Source organism: Rhyacophila brunnea, unplaced genomic scaffold, assembly GCF_057557595.1.
Source record: "Rhyacophila brunnea isolate RB1 unplaced genomic scaffold, BYU_Rbru_1.0 scaffold_17, whole genome shotgun sequence".
NCBI classification, from domain to species: domain Eukaryota; kingdom Metazoa; phylum Arthropoda; class Insecta; order Trichoptera; family Rhyacophilidae; genus Rhyacophila; species Rhyacophila brunnea.
Genome location: NW_028232827.1, coordinates 25,431,218 through 25,451,447, shown reverse-complemented (window position 1 = coordinate 25,451,447; position 20,230 = coordinate 25,431,218). Strand labels below are relative to the sequence as shown.

General features: G+C 32.4%; 1 protein-coding gene across 2 annotated transcripts in view; it reads right to left on the bottom strand.

The window, feature by feature from the left end:
• LOC147073866 (uncharacterized) overlaps positions 1-20,230 on the bottom strand; it is a 53,778-nt gene that overhangs the window by 10,176 nt on the left and 23,372 nt on the right. For both annotated transcript variants that reach the window (XM_085944948.1, XM_085944947.1), the window contains exon 5: positions 12,419-12,503. In XM_085944948.1, the coding sequence (XP_085801074.1) occupies positions 12,419-12,503 (85 nt within the window). The remainder of the gene's footprint in view (positions 1-12,418; positions 12,504-20,230) is intronic.

Here is a 20,230-nt window from a genome sequence, read left to right as displayed (position 1 = left end):
GTACATGGAAGCAGAACAATGAGTGAACTAGGTTGATGGACCCTATCTTAAAAACATATAAAACAGCGTCCACCTAAACTCAACTCACGTAAGTGGAATATATCAATATCCAAAGTGGAGCAATGCACCTGCGATGGGATTATCAAAAATTGGAGACAAGAAAGTTTATATTTATTTATTACATAACCGTTAAAAGACAACATGAATTATTTTGGAGACCTGTTTCAAGTTTTAAGATTTTATTTGACCACAGTATCATCCCATTTCTATATTGTCGCAATGAAAAAAGATTTCTTAAAATTGTCAATTCTAATATCTACAACAATATTGCACATGTACTGATATCTTCTCTTATAATGCATGTGTGTAATTGAACTCTCTGTGTAATAATAGTTATGAATCGTATATTTGTTATAAGCATTATAATTAATACAATAATTTTCCTAAATATAGGTAAGTAATTAGATACCTACCTAGGCTACTTACGTACTTTATAATTTTCCTATTTATGATAGGTGCACAAATAAAATATAGTTTACACTCACTGACAATACTGTTTGGCGGACATAATTCGACAATTTATAAACATAAACAATGGCAAATATATTTCGCAAATAGGTTATAATATTATCAATTATGTAGGTAAGTACATGACGAATATGAAATTTGTACGATTTATCGAAAAATATCTAGATTTCAGAAAAATAAACAATTACCCATTTAATATGTCAGTTGAGGACCGTGATTTTTTTCATTGCAATGTGGTTTTTACTACGCACATGGAATGCGGGCGATAAGATTTTAAATTTAAAAATTCTATTAGAATCTTACAGACAGTCAATTTGAATGTATCAAGAAAGGCGCGAATTTTCTTAAATATGTATATTATTCAGATCCGAGATATCTACCTATGTCAGAATACACGTTAGCACGCAAATTTTAATGTAGATATACAGCCTGGACATATAGATTTAAATAAAATTAGATTGAATGGCCACAGAGAAACCTGTAAGTACATACAGAATAAAATTAGCGAATGGCTATTTGATAACAATATGAAAATAAGTGTAGGTGATATTGAATATGTGCAATATTCAATACGTCGATTCAAAATAAAATTGATTTTTAGTTACTGGATTAATAGTGTAATGTTCGTGGATAAAACACAAACATTGACTCTCCAAGCCAACCACCCCGCACCACACTCGGTCTTAATCGAGCATATCACGAGGCCCTGCGTTTGATGTGAAGTATCAGGAGTTATTTTCTACTGGTAATGTCTCATGAGCAGATTCCCAAGGCTGAGGTCGAGGCTTTGACTGAGTTTACTTGAATGCAACGTGCCGTGGGAGAGAAAGACACAGATAACTAACAAAAAAGAAAAGTGGAGCTTGACATGAGCTTCGCAGCGAATCCACTATGACCTGTCGAAAACTGACTGGTGTAGTGGTCAGGAGTCAATTTGGTTATCTCCCATCGCTAAATATGTGTCTATCCTTTTTCGAATCATCGCACTTTCACTGCCAGGTCTTCGACACTGTATCAAGCGTCATGATAGTAGGTACGTATTGTATGCTTCCTCAAGGATAATTTTTCAGCATCGAGGTTTGGAGGCGATGCAAGGTGAAAGACATCAACAACGCCCTTTTTACCTTTTAGAAGTATCGTGGATGCACAGCACAGCATACCTGTATATTATGCAGGTCAATAGGAAGGACTCCAGCCAGTAGGTACTGGGAGCGCGTCCAACGTGTGTATAAAAAAACACGTTGTTCCTTTCAATTGTACGGTTTATACCTATTATTTAAAATGCAATAAACCCAGGCGACAATATAGCCTTCTAAGGTTAACAGGGTGAAACCGGTCCTGGTCGTTACTAAAGTATACTGATTAATTAATACCTATTATTAATAGTTATTTTCTGCCAACCTTTGGCCTAAATTAATATCAACATGAAAAATATTCTAGTGGGTGTGACTTTCGCAACTCGCGTGTCGCCTATCTATGATAATTTTATTATCTGACTATGGCGTTATCCGACATTTAATAATATGTATTATTATAAAGTTTTGTTGACATCAGCTGACATTTGACAGTCAAAATAGTGTTATTTAAAAAGGCAAAACCTTTAATAAATGCTATTTTCATCTCGGTATTATATAATCATATTTTTTCCAACAAAGCACTATTAAATCAGGGCAGTACCTACTCAACATGGCCTTCCCATGCTTGTTTTAGCAACAACTGCAAGTATTTTTTTGCATCTATGGTATGGGATATATAGATAAACAAAGCAATCATAATTAAAAAAAAAATGTGTACCTAAATGAATCACGCGTTTGAATAACTTTCTTATTAATTATTAATTTGTATGTACATTGGAAACTACAGTGTCGAAATTTAATTAAAAATAATACCTAATGGTAATGGTATATGTATTATTATGTATTACGCCTACGTAGTTACTTATCCTTCAGCTCTAAACGAGCCTACAAACTTTCATAGACAAGTGACATTTTTTCAGAATTTTCACAAAATAGTTCGTTCATCAAAATTTAAAATTTCGAATGGAAACAACAATGTTGTCATTTTAAATAAACATGATAAAAATCAGCTGATTTACTTTAGTCGTTATTTTTAAATTTATACTACCTACGGAATAATTATTAAAAAAATGAAATTACGATTACAAATTGTATACTTTTACCTAAGTATTTGAGATAGGTATTGCTTTAGATTTTTATGATATATGGGGAGAGGGGGGCAGTTTTTTACGGGTCGGCCCAGAATTTGAATTTCCGCTACTGTCCACAGCCAATATTTAGTGTTGGGTTGACTATGAATTATTGACAGAATTTTTTTAAATAATTTGTATCCCTAATATAATTTTAACGTAGGTATTTAATAATCGTTAACTTAATATGTCATGAATATAAAGGAACAAGTCACATTGTTCATCTTAAAATAATTTAAAGTGCCTACCAAATATCGTAAGTTGTCCTATGACCTATAAGTGGTAAGGCTAACCTGACACGCGTGTCACTAAGCACGGATCATTTTTGTGACACGCGGGAAAAGTTAAAATTTCGTATGCAAAGTTGAGGTTGAGTAGTATTTTTCTTATAGAAATTAAATTCGGTCTTATCTAAAATCTAAATAGGTAGGTAAGTACTGGATTTTCAAAATTGCCTTCATCTGGTAACGCTGGCTTATTTAATGTTCGTCGGAACTGATTTCGCGACAATTTTAACACAACGGTTCTCGATATAAGAATGTACTATAATATGTGAATAAAAAAGTAATAATACATAATGGGCGTACAGTAGATTTTTTAGAAATAAGATGGTATTTTTTTCAGTAGATATTAGATATTATGCGCGCAGAAGTTTAAAGACTTTTATTGCATTTATCCGTTCAATATATCAAAGGAATCGGAAAATATTTTTGGAAAATTGTCGAGCGCTCCGATTTATCATTTTTCCATTTGGAGTGCTGGAAATATAATAAAGGAAAAAGGAAGGCTAAGGAATTACCGGAATAGTGTCAGAACGCTGAATGAGTCATAACATCGTCGTCAGCGGATGTGTATCGGTACAAAAAGGATTGATGCGTGCCACTCACAATAGGTGGGACTCGCTACCGTAATATAGATAGCCTTATATATATGCATAATAGCTTCAATTTGTAGCTGCATGCTTCAGAGACACGTCCCGAATACTAATCATCCATTGTACAACAAAATCAGTTAGTTCAGAGGATTCTAAACCGTGTAATCGTTCAAATAGTTGCATTAAAATTATTTGACAAATTATAATAGTACATTTAAAATCGTGTTCAAGTCGTTTCCGTCACTCAGATGGTTATATGTAAGTTGTACGTATGCAGTTCATCGCGGGACACTTATTCGTGCGCCGCAGTACGTGAAACATGAGTTCGTATAACATTTTATCAAATGACGAGTTCTTCGTTGAACATTTCACCGTGGAATAGATTTGTACATATCTTACAAAATGCGGCGATAGTTAGCAAACAGTACTGTTCCAATTAGATTCACCCTAACCTAACCTAACCTAGGAAAGACATCTCCACACGTTGTAGCATATGTACAAATATACTCCACGGTGAAATGTTCAACGAAGAACTCGTCATTTGATTAAATGTTACACGAACTAATGTTTCACGTACAGCGGCGCACGAATAAGTGTCCTGCGGTGAACTGTTTACGTACAAATTTCCGGATACGCACTCAGATAACGCAATCGACTTGTCAATATATTAAAAAAGAACCTCGAAATAGTTTAGACCAGTTAATATTCAATTATACAACAATCTAGGAGCGTATTTCCCACAAAATTGAGTATAAAACTTTACCCAAAGAAGGTGACGTGACGTTATAATAAGACTTTATCATTGCGAATGGAAAGCGTCTTTTAATATGCATACTATGGCTTGGAAAACATTCATCTGGCGTATTACGTTAAAGTGTTTTTCGACCATATAAACCACTTATTATTTTTTTCTGCGAACAAAATATTATAAGTACTGAAGTCGCTAAAAAAGTATATGAATAACAAAAATATTTCTTTACAAATGGGGGGGGAGTTAAATAAGGTGACGTAGTTTAAATAAAGGGGTAAAATATGTTTTTTTAGTAGAAGTTGGTACGTAATTTTACAAAACGTCTATGTAATTTCATTTATGTTAACTGTCAATTCATGGTGGAACTGCATTGTATTGTTGTTTTTACTTAATAAAACGCAATTTTTTTGTAGTACTTATTCCACTTTTAATCAATAGATTAGGACCGGTTTCGTCCGCCTCAGAGGGACATTTTCAACTCAACCCTCTGAGGCGGACGAAACCGGTCCTAATATATTGATTAAAAGTGGAATAAGTACTACAAAAAAAATTGCGTTTTATTAAATAAAAACAACAATACGTCTATGTAATGTTATTAATTTGTGCAGTGACGTCCCTAGACAAAATGCCGCCCCTAGGCAGCGCTAAAATGCCGCCCCATTTTTATACTAACAAAATATATACCACTAAATCCAATTTAAATGCCATCTCTACTTCAATAAAAAATCCACGGTTCCAAAAAATCCAAAAAGAGTCCACGGTTTCAGATACATTAAAAAATACACCTGATAACTTTCAAAACACGCGAACTAGGTAAGTACCTATATACCTACCTATAATTCAAAATATAATTCCCAAATCTGCAAGTGTCATTGCTGGTCATCTAGGACGTCAATCCATCCAAGGACAACAGAAGTAAACTAGACATCGCGAAACCGACAAAAAATTGTCCTGTTAAACCTTTTGTGTTAATTCTTAATACCTTTTGTTTCCAACCAGTGAGCTGATCGAAGGATATTTTCATTATTAGGTACTTACTAAGTTTGGGTACCTATTTCTATATAATATACCTATTGATTCTCCTCGATTTGCCGCCCTTCAAGTGACTGCCGCCCCCAAGCGACGCTCAATCTGCCTACCCCCACGGGACGTCACTGAATTTATGAACGATCACTAAACAGAATATAATATTTATAATCTATTAGTTGTTCTCCCGATTGGAAACCAATAATCCGTCACCTAAATCAATAGCTTTTGAAAGAAGGAAATATATAATATCTACAATTGAATAATAATACTAAGACTGAGGAGGGGCTGTAGAGAGTATATTTTTATATTCAGAGATTCGTCAAGCGACGTCAAGTAATTGTGATTATTATTGTGAAACAAAAGTTAAACGATACAATCCAGCACTCAGTAGGCACACTAATAGGTACTCGTTATTTATTATTAGATTTTTTTATGTAAAAGGCTTCTCAATATATAATATATGTGTAGGTACGCAGTTAATTAAATTAATATTATTATTATTCTACCATGTCCAATCCTAATAAGATCATAATATGGCCCTCCACAGAGTAGATTAACAGATTTTGTTTTTACGAGAAATGGATGTCAGCCACTTGCTCAACCTATTAGGTCCATACTCTGACTCATACACATATTGAAAAACAATATGTGCACTTACTTGCCAGACCCAGGATTTGAACCTGGGCACGACATTATAAGCCGCGCGGCTATCGTGGGACTGTTAATTAATATGATAACAGTAATTCTTTTATTTCCGTTTCTGCGATAGTGGTTTGAACCATAGATGGCCATAAAATTATTCTGGAAATTAGGCATTGAATTTTTTATAAATGCATCGAATCCTTATTTTTGTTATGTTCCGACTCACCAAGAATTAAGTTCGAGAGCTGTTTTGAGCTTTTCCGAACCAAAGAAAATGTCCGTATCAAAATGACATGTCAATATAATATACGAAATAAAAAAAAACACTTCATCACAATATAATAGTTTTAATTACAACATATTATGTGCAATATTTTCCTATGTTATATAATATGTCGATTACAAAGATGTTAAAAAAACCTTATTTTATAGAAATGGAACCGAAATGTATGAACTTAATGCAAAACTTACAATTATTTTTAATCACGTAAAATACCAAGATATACTTACGAGTATTATGTAAACAAAGCAACAGGCGTGAAACCAGAACATGATCCGCCATTTTGTTTTTGGGGCTGCTAATAGCAGAAGAAAAATAATGAACTTGTTACCTACCAATCCTCATCCTATCTAGAGTTAAAATTCTTTGGTCGTTTACGTTGCTCGACAAAAATAAAGAACATACTGATTTCGAAATAATTGATAAATTCAGAATAAATTTAAAATGCACTGCGCTAAAATGAAGTACGGATGGTCACCGTAGCCTTAGGGCATGTTATTCGTTATGTGCTTTGCTAATGAATCAGAAGATGGCAAAATTCGTAGGTGTGCCAAAAATGGCACATCGGTCACCGCCACTTTCAAAGGTAGACAAAATCAATAGAAGCGCGTTTTCTGTAGCCACATTATCGATATTAAAATTAGGTACTAGGGATTACAATACCGGATAGAATTTTAAATCCCAGGGTTACGGGATTCGTATAGGTACCCAATCCCGACCCCTATCTCAAGTTACCGGGATTGGAGAACACATGAAAATTTTCAAGAAAAAACAGTGTTTATTATTATGAACTGGCTGAAGTATCCGGCATCGCATGAGTTCGCTTCATTGATCGATATATCTTACCAAAACAATAATAATTGCATTTTTCAATATTAAAATATCTGTATCCGGGCATACAACCTGTCGAAATGAAAATAATTCAGACAGCCAAGTCAAACAAAAGAAATTAAAATCATAATGCACACTTTATCAGCAGCTGTCGTGAAAATATTAAATTGGAACTGACAGGCAATGTAATTTGAACAAACAAACTTTGTATTTTACCACGTTTTTATTATCTTGTATTCTTGTTTGTCCAGTACAATTTTTTCTTGTTTGTCCAAGATTTGTATTGGACGATTGAAGATTTTGAACTAACTACCCGACTAGCTAGACATTTGAATCTTTTAGAATATATCAGAACACGATGACAATGCATTATTTTAATACTTTTAGCCATTTTTAAGCAGAATTGAATTTCATTTTCAGTTAATTCTGTTTTGTATGGAAAGTTATTTCGGAAAAAAATCGTAAAAAGTAAAACACTATTATTGGTTATTAACTAAATTATTAATATATACGTGCGTTACTATGGAAATCAATATGAAATGTCAAAATGACATTTCAGTATTCTATATTTATTCAGTATTTCTATCAAGTACAAAAAAAAAGTATTTATTAATACATATAATTGTCAAGTTTATATGATTCAACAGAAAATTTAAAAACGTGGTATATACAAAGTTCTTTTTATATTGTAATTATTTTAGATTAATATGTCGATGTCAGTCAGGGGAAAGTTATTAAAAGTAAATCAAAAAACGTATTTTGATTTTTATATATTATTATCATTTATATAATATGAATTTTAAATATACGTGTAGGTACATAATATAAAGAACTATTTAGTAAGTAAAGCGTAGAGTAAGGAATATATTTTTTTAGGATTTCGCAATCTCAAAAAATTCAGATGTAAGTGATTTACTTTCAATGTACCTACCTGTGTTATGAGTATCATCCCACGGGTGTAATTTTTTCATAAATTTAATGAAGAGAAAAGGAATGCTTTATTATGGTTAACAATTAAATTAGCATTTATTTTAGTATGAATATACCTACCTACTCAAGATTTAAGAATGTTAGATTCTTTTTATTGACAATAAATAACTTTGAAAGCCTCATAAACATACATATTAGAAAATTTCCTAGAAAATTAGAAAAATCACCTAGTGGGATTCAAATTCAGATTTTGAATTTCCAGGCGATATAGTTATATCCACTAAGTTACCGAACGAACTATCCATCCAACAGACAGATTATTTATTTATAAAAATGGTGGCATGCATCTTTGAAAGAAAATTTACACAAAATATAGACAAATAAGTTGGTACCAGTAGGTACACAAATTTGTAAAAATAATACCAGTAAAAAAAATCATAAAAAATATCATTATAGTTGTTTCAAATACCATCAAGCAATGGCAACCCATTTTGTAATTTAAATCAAGGCAATGATATTTATTGCATGGTTTATATTCCAAGATTTTTCAAATACTCGTGTAAGTATGTTTTTAAGGTTTCCCAAAATTATATATTTTAATGAGTAAATCGGAATTTTCGAAAAAAAAATATGCTTAATATACCTAACATTTTTGTCTGTATTTTATACCCCACAGAGTATGACATATTTAGTTCATAAATGTAGGCTATCAATTATTTAACAATATATAAAATCATATTAAAACTAATCCCGAAATTCCGTGGCGCAAACACTGGATTAATAACAATATATCGAACGATATACCGGGAGTCGGGAGTCAGGGGTTGCGAACACTACAATGAACATTATGCGTATCAAATAAACATTACACGATTACAATACCTAACATTTTTATTATTGTATCAATGCTAGAATGTTTTCGGTTCAAACAATCATAATATCGCCACATTCTTTCACCGCCCGTAGAATCTCCGTAGCCTTTCGGTCGCCGTGGCGTTATGAACGAGAAGTGCTTTTCAAAGTTGTGCTATTCGGTCGAGACTACGTCATAAAAAGAGACAATATCGTCGCCCCAAAAGCAAAAGGGCACATGGGCAATTTTGACGGTTTTGAGTTATGAATGCAGTTTTCTTCGTAATTTTTTTCTCTACATTATGGGCAAAACGGCATTTGTGAAGCAAAACCCATGAATTCACAATTGAGCAAAGAAAATAAAGGTTACTTGTGTATTTGTAAACTGATCTTCATTTAATGTATAGGAAAAAGGTAACATGTACACGATTTTAGGAACTATGTGCAATATTTACAAAAATAATATAGGAAAAAGGTAACAAGTGTAATTATTTAAAAGTGAGTAAGGGCCTTTATACAAAAAAAATAATTTCGTTGCAGAAAAAGGGCACTTGTGAAATTTGTGAAAAATTTAAAAACATGTTGGCAGCGGACAGAGAGGCCCAAATAAATATTTTGGAAGATCACAATAAGCGTAAAGTGGACGCTCGCAAATCAAAAGATGAAGATAAAGCTATTCATAAATGCTTATTATAGGAAAAAGGTAACATGTGACTTAAAACCTCTTAAAAATCAAAAATTGATAAATTATAAAAAAAATAAAAATTTTGAGTAATTAGGTCATATATGTTCCAAATTTCATTTCAAAATATTAAGTACTTAATAACTTCTCCACGATTTTTTTTCACTCCAAAAACACTTAAAATGCGTTTTTCTCAAAACTCAATTTATGCATAAGTGCCCTTTTGCTTTGGGGCGACGATATTATATTCCCTCTATATGGCCGAACGACAAAGTACAAAGTGATAAATATTTTCCCCTCGTGGAGACCCGTGTACGGAAACTTGTACGTATGTAGTTCGCCGTATCACACTTCACCGTGAAATGTTGGATCGGAAATATATGGCAGTATATTAAGGACCGTCCAACCTCTTTGGGTCGTATAGTACTGTGATAAAATTCATCTTTAAATAAAACACGGTTTTTGTCGGTTTACAGAAAGCCAGCGGTAAACAAATTTTGAAAATAGCCGATATACTAGATTATTTGTTAGGTTAGGTTAGGTTTTCATTCTTTTTATGAACTATATCATGTTTGTGGAAATTTATAATTTTATTGTATTTATCATTTTACTACTATTTACATAAGCACATACTTTCTTTTCTACTTTCTTGTTATATTGGTTGTTATTTGTAATTAAGTCATTTTTATAATTTGTATGTATCATGTATTATGACGCATTGGCCAATCGCTGTAATGCCATAATATTCTTTTCTAAATAAATAAAATAAAATTCTTGAATTTTGTCAAAATCAGCTATGCAAATTGAATTAATGTTCATATTGAATCTAATAAAATTGGAGACCGTATAGTATAGGGTCATCTCTTTTCGATAAGAAAATTCACGGCGAACTGTGCCACGGTGAATTAATGTTTTACGTACACTTTACATGTAACCGTGGATACTAAACATACTTGAGTAGGTTTTCCATTGACTTCAAGAAAAGTAAATATTTTTGACATTTTAATTCTTTTTAGATGATACAATAAATGACGAATTGGGAATGCTATAAAATAAACTATAACAGTGAGCTCGTAAGAATTCTGATAAAAAACAGGTTTTTTACTGCTGGTCTAGTAACTATGTGATTTTAATGGCGGTCATTTAATTAATTCGGCGAAAAAATTATACCTATAGTTTATTCTAACTAGCGATGTGAACGGTGACTTTTTTCCATAGCGGTTTCGGTCTAGTCTGTGTAGACTTGTAAATGGAACCCGGAAAATCCTTAAATGATTTTGGAACCGAAACCGGAACCGAATTCTAAACCATTTAAAAATGTAGGGGTTCCAGAGATTTTATTGTTTTTGTTATATATTTTGTCGGAGACTAATTGAGGTACATATTATCTATTGTATATTTCAACGCAGTGTTAAAAAATGGGAATTTGTTGGTTAACAACGAACTGTTGTGTCCCTATGATCCACTTGGCACTGTGTCTTAAAACAAATAATAAGTATAAATACCTACGTTTCGAGTTTTGGAATTTAAAAAAATATTCGTAATATACCTTCCCATAACTAAGTAGGTACTTTTTCAAAGAACCTGAACTGAACCATGGTACCGAGGGTTCCTATTTTTTGATTTGGTGGAACCGAATCCGGAGCCTAGGATTCAGGTGATCCTGGTGATATTTTCATATATAATAATTAATTTATGCAATTAACTGTTATCTATGAACGCTTGCGATTTTTGACAGATGCTGGCTATACTAATGTTAAGTTTGCGAATGACTTGCGGACTTAAGTGAGTTGATTGTCAGGGGCTAGCCAAGTAGGGATGTTAGGGGTACGAAACAAGCGGGTGGTAGGATTTAAGGGGCGGCAAAAGAACCAGAAAATCAACTGAGTCATAAAGGTACAATATTTGAAGAAAAAAACAAAATTATCTCATGAACTCGTTTCTCGGATAGTTGTTTCGGAATTGTCTTCAATGTCATTAAAGATTATTTTATAAATATAGACTTTCGTGCTCCATCGATACATATTGATCGTTCCAAGTTGCTTTGCGTTATATTCATATTGTTATATTATGTAGTAATATGTAAAATATATCATAATCTTTGTTATGAATATTTTGATGACAATAAAACATTCAACTTTTCTTTGAGTTTTGCCATATTTCTACTAAAAATATAATTTTTAATTTGGGGGGCGAGGTCGGCAATTTTTGGCTAGCACCCAGGCGGCAGACACCCTTGGCGCATCCCTGTAGATAATCTTTTATCAGTTTCACGTTCATAATAATATATTTAGACAAGTATTCTAGATATTATGCAGGGGTTTCTTCGTCGTCTTTGATAGACATCTATTTACGTTTGCAGAAAATTTCTTTAGACCTGGTCACGAACAATCAAATATTTTAAGTGAGCATTTAGCACGCAATTTCATGTCGAGTGTGAATTAATTCGCATCATTCGAAGGAAGAGGTTTTAAGGCTAATAAATATTATTTTTATCTTTATGAAAAGTGTATATTTTTAACGTTTATACGTTACCTAAAATTAGAAATTATGAAAAGCATACATATATTATAAAATAATAACCGCATTGATTATTTTATAGTTCAATGTCAGACAGCAAAATACAAAATATTTAAATAACTTTCTTTATAGTGAAAAATTGAATGATTTTTTTTATCTGTTAATAATTAATATTGTGAATTGCCTTTTTAGAAACTTCAAGAACGAACAAGAAAACGCTAATTCCCCATAACAAAAAAAAATTGACATTTCAAATGATAGGTATACTTATATTAAAATTGTGTGGGACTCACTGGGAGGACGGTATATTTCCATGGTCGGTTTTCCTCTGTTGTTTGTGGTCACAATCATACTTCTTCGCTTCCCGCCATCGCGGACCTGAAAATTCAAATAACGAACAAATTATTATTTTTAATATAACTTATGGATTAGAAATAATAATATTATTATCAGTTGTTATTTTAAAATTGATTATCCTTAATTCACACTGTCGTTTTTTTTTTTTTTGGTAACTCATAATATTTCAAAATAACAATAGAACACTCCTTTTTAGAGCGGTGTTCAGTGTTTTCTTTTTCTTTGAAACACCCAGATTTGGCCTTTTTGGATTTTTTTTACGAAAACTCTTTACGTATGAATCCGAATTAGAACCCCATCATTTGGCAGCGAAAACAAAAAAGATTTTTTTCAGGAATAAAAGTTTAATTAGGAGTTTTTTAAATGTTAGGTTAGAAGTCTGGAAGGATTTTTTGACAAGAAAAGCTAAAACAAAATAATGTTACAAATCTGAATTCTGACAATATAACAAAAGTTCTGGAATGGTTCATAGGCCAAAAAATCTAAAAAAAAGGTTATATCTTATTATGAAAATGTGGAAGGTTTCTAGGAGGAAAATAAACAAAAAGAAAAGATTAAACACAAAGTGCAGTTTATGAGTCACTGTCTGTTACCTTATTTAATGTGACTTTTGCAGCTATTTTCAATTAACAAAATTACCTAAATCCACTATAAAACCTGAGGCGCAAATTCAGATTTTCATTAGTTAGTTTGGAAGAAAATTTATTCATTTCAAAACTGTTTACTTAATACGTTTGTTTAGAAATTTCCTTAATTAGTTTGGTACGTCATTCATAAACGTTCATCATTCTACATTAAAAGGGTTCAAAACATTCACATTTCCCTGCTTATTTTATGAAAATCCATAAATCTCGTTGAAAATTTTAACGATTTTAAATATAAAATGAATATGTCAATATTCGTAAACATTAAGAGTAAGTACGTTTCCTTTGGCGCCCTATATCATCTGGCACTCTCAGGCTTTAACCCAGTTCTGCACTATGACAAATGCGCCTCTGCAGATTGTTATGTGATAGTATTAGGAGCACACCAATTAAAATGATCTCATACTGTCATACAACGCGCACATAATAATTAAAATTACAATTCACTGAAGTATGTAACATAACATAATCATAGTCAATTGAATTAGTGTTTAACAAAGTATGCTCAGTGAACTTATCGTCCATCAATCACTCTCAGGGGCTCCGAGTGAGTGCGACCAGACTAAAATACACTATTTTATTAAATTATACATATCATTTCAAAAGAAGTATACATCACTAAACAGCTTCGAAAAATATAAAACAACTCTAAAAATGTCATTACAAATCGTCACCTCAATACTACAACTAGATAACTCTGATTTGGTTATTGCTGGGAAAATGAAATTTAAACTTTAATTGATTAACATAAATCTAGGCTATTATTATTTAAAATAAAAATTGGCAAATTGTGCTTGTTTAATTGGGAACAATTAAATAATGTTCAATTATTGTATAAAAAATATTATAGACATATTATTTTATTTATTTAATGCATTTATGGTTTTAATATAATCTAATATTTTCGAACACAAAATTAATACAGTTCCCATTAACTTCTGACTTACATAGTTTTATCATTTTGTAGAGAAGGAAGTGTAAAATCATATTCAATAGCTATCTCAAAAACAGTGAAAATCAAGTTATCTAGTTGTAGTATTGAGGTGACGAAATGGAAACATTCACATATCTATAAAAAGAAAGTTTTTCAATATATTCGTATGATACGAAGAATTTTCGACCCGGACAATCGCGGGATCGAAGAATGTTCCTAAACCCCCCTTACAAAACATCATTCACGAGGGAACTCTACCATTACATGATGAATATTATCAATTATCACCCGTATTCACATATGGACGATGGGGGTTGAACTCAACACGTCCGCGAAATAAAGACCGGAAGTGATTAATACATAAGAAGATTTGATTAACCTATGTTGAAAATGTAACTTATCATGAAACGGTGTGTTCGAATATTTCCAGAATTTTTCTCATCATGTACGTGTACGGAATATCGATCATACAAAAAAGTACATACATATTCCGTACCACAGAACAGATTAATACATATAATTCAGATAGGCTATACCCCAATATACTACATTTTGAATCAGGGTTTTGAATCTGTGAGTCATAAACCGAGAACAGTTATCAGAACGAAGGACAAGCTTGGAATTACGTATTCTTGACACGTGTTAAAGTTCATCCAATATTCTTCCACACTCCAGATCGGTGGCCTGTTACTCCACACCCGTTAGGTATATCAGTTCCCATTAATTCTGTATTCCTTGTTCCGTACTAATTGACCTATGTACATAGTACTATTTTATCTATAATTAAATGTATGTATAATTGAAAAAAATAATGTGTGTGTTATTTTAAAACGTTTGCCTGTTGATTGACATTTTGAATCTTTCTATGCTATGTAACCTTTTTAAGTTATGACTGTCACAATCACGGATATACAACAATGAACATATAGAAGCGGTGGAGTGGTGAGCTTAAGTGCGGGTAGAAGGGAGCGTGCCTAGATCCGACCGTTGTATATATAAGTGCAGCGCTCGAAATGGAAAAGTTTACGAACCGGAGCGCTCGACAAATTTTCTGAAGATATTTACGAAGTCATCAAATCGTATGTATTTTATAAAAATAAGTGTGTCAGATTTTCTATTCTATGGCCTATCTAGCTCAGACAGTCAATATATTTTTCCCACGAGACGGAGCGATAATTTTACAAATTTCACGAGCCGGAACGGTGCTCCGGTGCGTTCCGTTTCATTTCGAGCCCTGCATAAGTGGTTAAATAGATTGAAATCGAATTCTATGCCTTAATCGTGTTATATCTCTCTATTTTTCATTATCGTATTTCGGACTAATTCGCAGGTGATCGTTTGTAATATAATTAAATAAGTAAGTGGGTAGGCACTCATTTTTTTTTATCACTGGATCCTTACGAAATATGTTAGATTTTCATTCTTTCCTTAGACTTTTCTATTATCTATACTTACATTAAAATAATTTAACACAGAAAATTCCGCGACATTACCGTTGGCGTGCTCTACAATTTTAGTGAAAAAACAAAATACGGCCAGGAAGTGAAACAGACTTTAATTTACTACCACCATTGATAGCAAAATTTACAATGAAGCAGCCAACAATAACTTCAACTCGTTAGAAAACTGACACTCAACCTTTTTCCAGAACCACTATTGAAGGAAGTTGATTTATAGAAAGCTGAAATATGTAATGGAAAAAAATGACAACAAATATATTATTTTCTAATTTAATGTAAATGCTCCGTCTACTGTGGGGCGTCCAGCGACAGAATATGAAGCGTGCAATTTAATATAATTTACTATTAATTCATATTTTTAAGTATTTCACTACATTCAATAAATTAGTGATTGCAATACCGAATGAAAATACAAATACCGGTATTCGTAAAGTACAATATGTAAAAAACAGAATTATCTACCGATAAAAATATAGATAATTATAAAATTCTCGTTAAAATATTATAATATTTTATTTAAAAATGTCTAAATAGGTATATATATGTAAACCTTTAAAAATATGTACGGGTATTATATAGTAGAGATGCTGATATTTATCCTGTTATTAATAATCTGTTATGTTAATTAATTAATTTTGTTTCCACTTTTAATAAAGAATATATCGGTATTAGGTATCTAATTTTAAAAACCGGTATTTTGGTATCGAAGGATTCTGGGATACCGGTCTTGAAATACCGGTATTGGAATCCCTACATTCAGTACATAATCTAAAAACATTAAAAGATGGATCGAGGGAAGTGGTGCGACCTTGCGATTTCCATATGCTCCAGTGCTGGAGTATAATGTTTGAGTAGCTAGTACAAAAAATAAATTGATGTGATAACGTGACGAAATCAAATAATGATGAAATAAAAATAAGTTTTCGTAAAATTATCCTAATGAGGCCCAATAGATGATTTATGAAAAGGGAACGATTTATGAAAAAAGACGGGCATTACCAATTTGGCCCATTTGAGAATGTCCCTCAGGATGAAACCAGTCTGAATATTGTTACGTGGAATAAGTACAGATAAATTTATATCTAAACAAATTTAAAAAGTGTTTTGCTATTTTTTGTGCTATGCTCTTAATAGAAATAGTCAAAACGCTTATCAAAAAGAGAAAGCTTAGAAACTTTATTTATTTATCGTCATAATCACATTTAGCCGACACCAAAGACGACCCTAGGCAAAGTGCTCCCCTTAAGCAGACTTTGAATACTGCCCCTTATCATGTTTAATTTTGAATTGTCTGTAAATTCGTTAAATACATAATAGGTATATATTGTATATTCTATTACTTATTTATTTTTGATTACCTTAAAAAGACAAATAGAATCATTAAATTTGTATACCCCATCTACTAAGAATTAGAGCATTTCCACGAAACCTACTCTCAAACGTGAAGGTCAGTAGCACTGACAGGTTTGGAGGCACCCCTGTGAACATTTTTATTCCGTGCAATAAAACGCCATTACAATACGATAATATGTAGTTGTATTGTCAGAATCTTCGTTGTCAATATGTGCTTTGGTCATTTGCTCAATGGAAAACCGCCACTGCTCTCGAAAGTTGTAATACTTGTATTCGTTCCTTCATTCACCGCCTTTTATAATGTAGCGACATTCATTATAATATGGTATAACTGGCCGACACTGATGCAATGAGCAAAATAAAAAGCCGTACCTAATCTATAATGATGATGTATTTTTTATGATGTAGGTTTTCCCGGAAAGGAGTAAAATCCAGTTTGCGGGCTTCATTTCAACCATCGCTGATTTAGGCAGGTAAACAGATTTAATTTGAATTATTCTAAGCTTCTAAAATATAAATCATTAATTCAAACAACAGTTTGTAAAGTCGTGAGTCCCAGAGACTGACGCGTGGGTGCTACATCGAGGAAATCTTGTTCCGAGAACCTTGCCATAAAAGGAGATGCCTTTATTTAACACTCAGTTTAAATTGCATATGTCTCACCGGAATGCCAATTGCCTGGCGCGATTGTTGATTGACAAAAAAAACTGCTTAAATTACGGTGCTGCATATATTAAATCGAAGGTAAAAATAGAATTTATTATGCAAATTTGGCCGATGCAATTAGATACGCTGTTAGGTATGTGCTTATTTAAAAATAATGAAAAATATGGTATCATTTTATTCATTCGCAAGGTCAACAGTTTGTTCGATTTGAATGATTAAAAAATATTTTTTGACAAAATTTGAGAATTATTTGTTTGGGGTCATCAAAATAATATATTAATATTGTAATATTAGGTGCCTATATGTAAATTGTTTTACAGTGGCACCATGGGTATTGGGTACGGTAACTGCGGCTTGCAGTTGTAGTGGTATTGTTTGCTAGCATTGAAACAGGCATTGTCGCAAGCAATTCAATACACGCGCGAATCGCCTATGGTGCCACTGTAGAATGATTTACCTATACCTATCTAAGATTAGTATACTGAAGAAAAATGCTGGAAGTATTTGAAATATGGTACCTATTGGTGACGAGTGCTGTTATTATTAAGGACAGAACTAAGACCAATACTTTGATACTGTAGGGATCAGACTGTTGTATGTGTGTCATATGATACGATTCTTAAAAACACAATGGTCACTGAAAGTTACAGCGCTCGAAATGGAATATTTTACGAACCGGAGCGCTTAATAATTTTCCGAAAATATTTCCATATTACTTAAATAATAATTAATTATAGGTACATATGTATCATAATATAGAAATGTACCTGCCAAGCTCAGCCGGTCAAATGAAGTGGCTGTCTTTAAAATTGTGGCAAGCAAGATTAGGGCACAATGTTATCGACGCCACAGCCAAAAAAATGAGGTTTACGTCATAAATATATTTTTTTTACTATAAATCCGACAAGTTTTGTATAAACTTTTAAAAAAATATATGAAGTAAATTAATTTTATGACTTTTTAATACTTCACGAGACGGAACGATAATTTTGTGGGTTTCACGAACAGGAACTGCGCTCCGGTCAATTTCGAGCGCTGCCGAATCACAGAAAACCCCAAAAGGTTCATTGTTTTCGACAGTGTTGCAGGTGACGGCAGCAAAAAAATCACGATTTCAGTCACGATGATAACGACGAGAAAAAGATCAATGAAATTACCAGTTTTTTTAAATTTTCTCTACAGTCCAATGTAGATCTTGGCGGCCTCCCAGAAAGGTTTCTTTTGAATTCAAACTTACAATTTTTTTGAAAAATACGTAAATTGGGGTCGAATCCCGCGGCTTACGAATCGGACATTCTGCCAATCTTCCACGTCCATACTAGGGGTGCCATATTATTTATTGGATTTTAGTTACGGAACACTGGTAAACTTCAGCTGGTATAAGTAAATCAGAAGTATGTAAGTTAACTTTGTTCAGAGAAGAGTTACTAAGATATTATACATAGGCAGTGACGTCTCGTGGGGGTAAGTAGATTGAGCGTCGCTTGGGGGCGGCAGTTACTCGAAGGGCGGCAAATCGAGGAAAATTATTAGATATATATAGGAATGAACCATTTTTCCATTATTATATATATAGTAATGAACCATCATTAGATATATATATATAGGAATGAAATGGATGAAAATGAATGGAAGGAACCTAAACATAGTAATAGCAGAAATATCTTTCCATTAAAAAAATGACACAAAATGTATTAAATTAACATAAACGGTTTAGCAGGACTGTAATTGTTTTTGTCGGGTTCGCGATTTCTAGTTTACTTCCGTTGTCCTTGGACGTCACGTTCTTGATGACCAGAAATGATACGTGCAGATTTTCGAATTATATAGTTAGGTACATACTAACTTAATTTATTTATCCAAATATTTTTACCAGTGATTCGCGAGTTTTGAAAGTTGTCAGGTGTATTTTTAAATGTATCTGAAACCGTGGACTCGCAATATTGTCTATTTGAGTAGAGATGGCATTTAAATTAGATTTTGTGGTATATATTTTGTCAGTAAAGTATCCATACAACACATTTCTTAGATATTGGAGTCATGAAAGGATGATAAAAAATACTGTATAAAAATGGGTTAGCATTTTGGCGCTGCCTAGGGGCGGCATTTTGTCTAGGGACACCACTGTACATAGGCACTAGTTTAACAAGGTGAAAGCGAAATATAAATTGAGAAGAGCTGAGATGAATCACCTCACGATAAGTTTGAAAGTTTGGTGCTTTGAAAATGTTATTTACATTTTGATATAATCTCTTTTAACCGTTATCTGACAAAGTGGGGTCTATAAATTTATTTCAAAATGGATCACAAATAATCGTGTTATTATTTTTAAATGTATTCAATTCCAATTAGACAGGTAATTTACATTACATACTATTAGTTATTATAAGTCATACGTTTACAAATTACTTCGATTTCGTTAGTAAAATTTTAAACACCAATCATTTTTCGTTTATGAATAAAAAAATAAAAAATTACAAAATTCTTGAAATGTGCTGTATTTTACTATACTTACTGTGGGACTTATCTATCCAGTGACGTCCCGTATGCAGGTAATGCGTTGATTAGAGGGGCACATTATAAAGAACGGCAAATGAAGGAATTGATACGAATATTACAACTTTTGAAAGCTGTGGCGATTTTTCATGAAGCAGACGATGCGGTGGCTTCAGTAGAAAGTGCCAACATTTC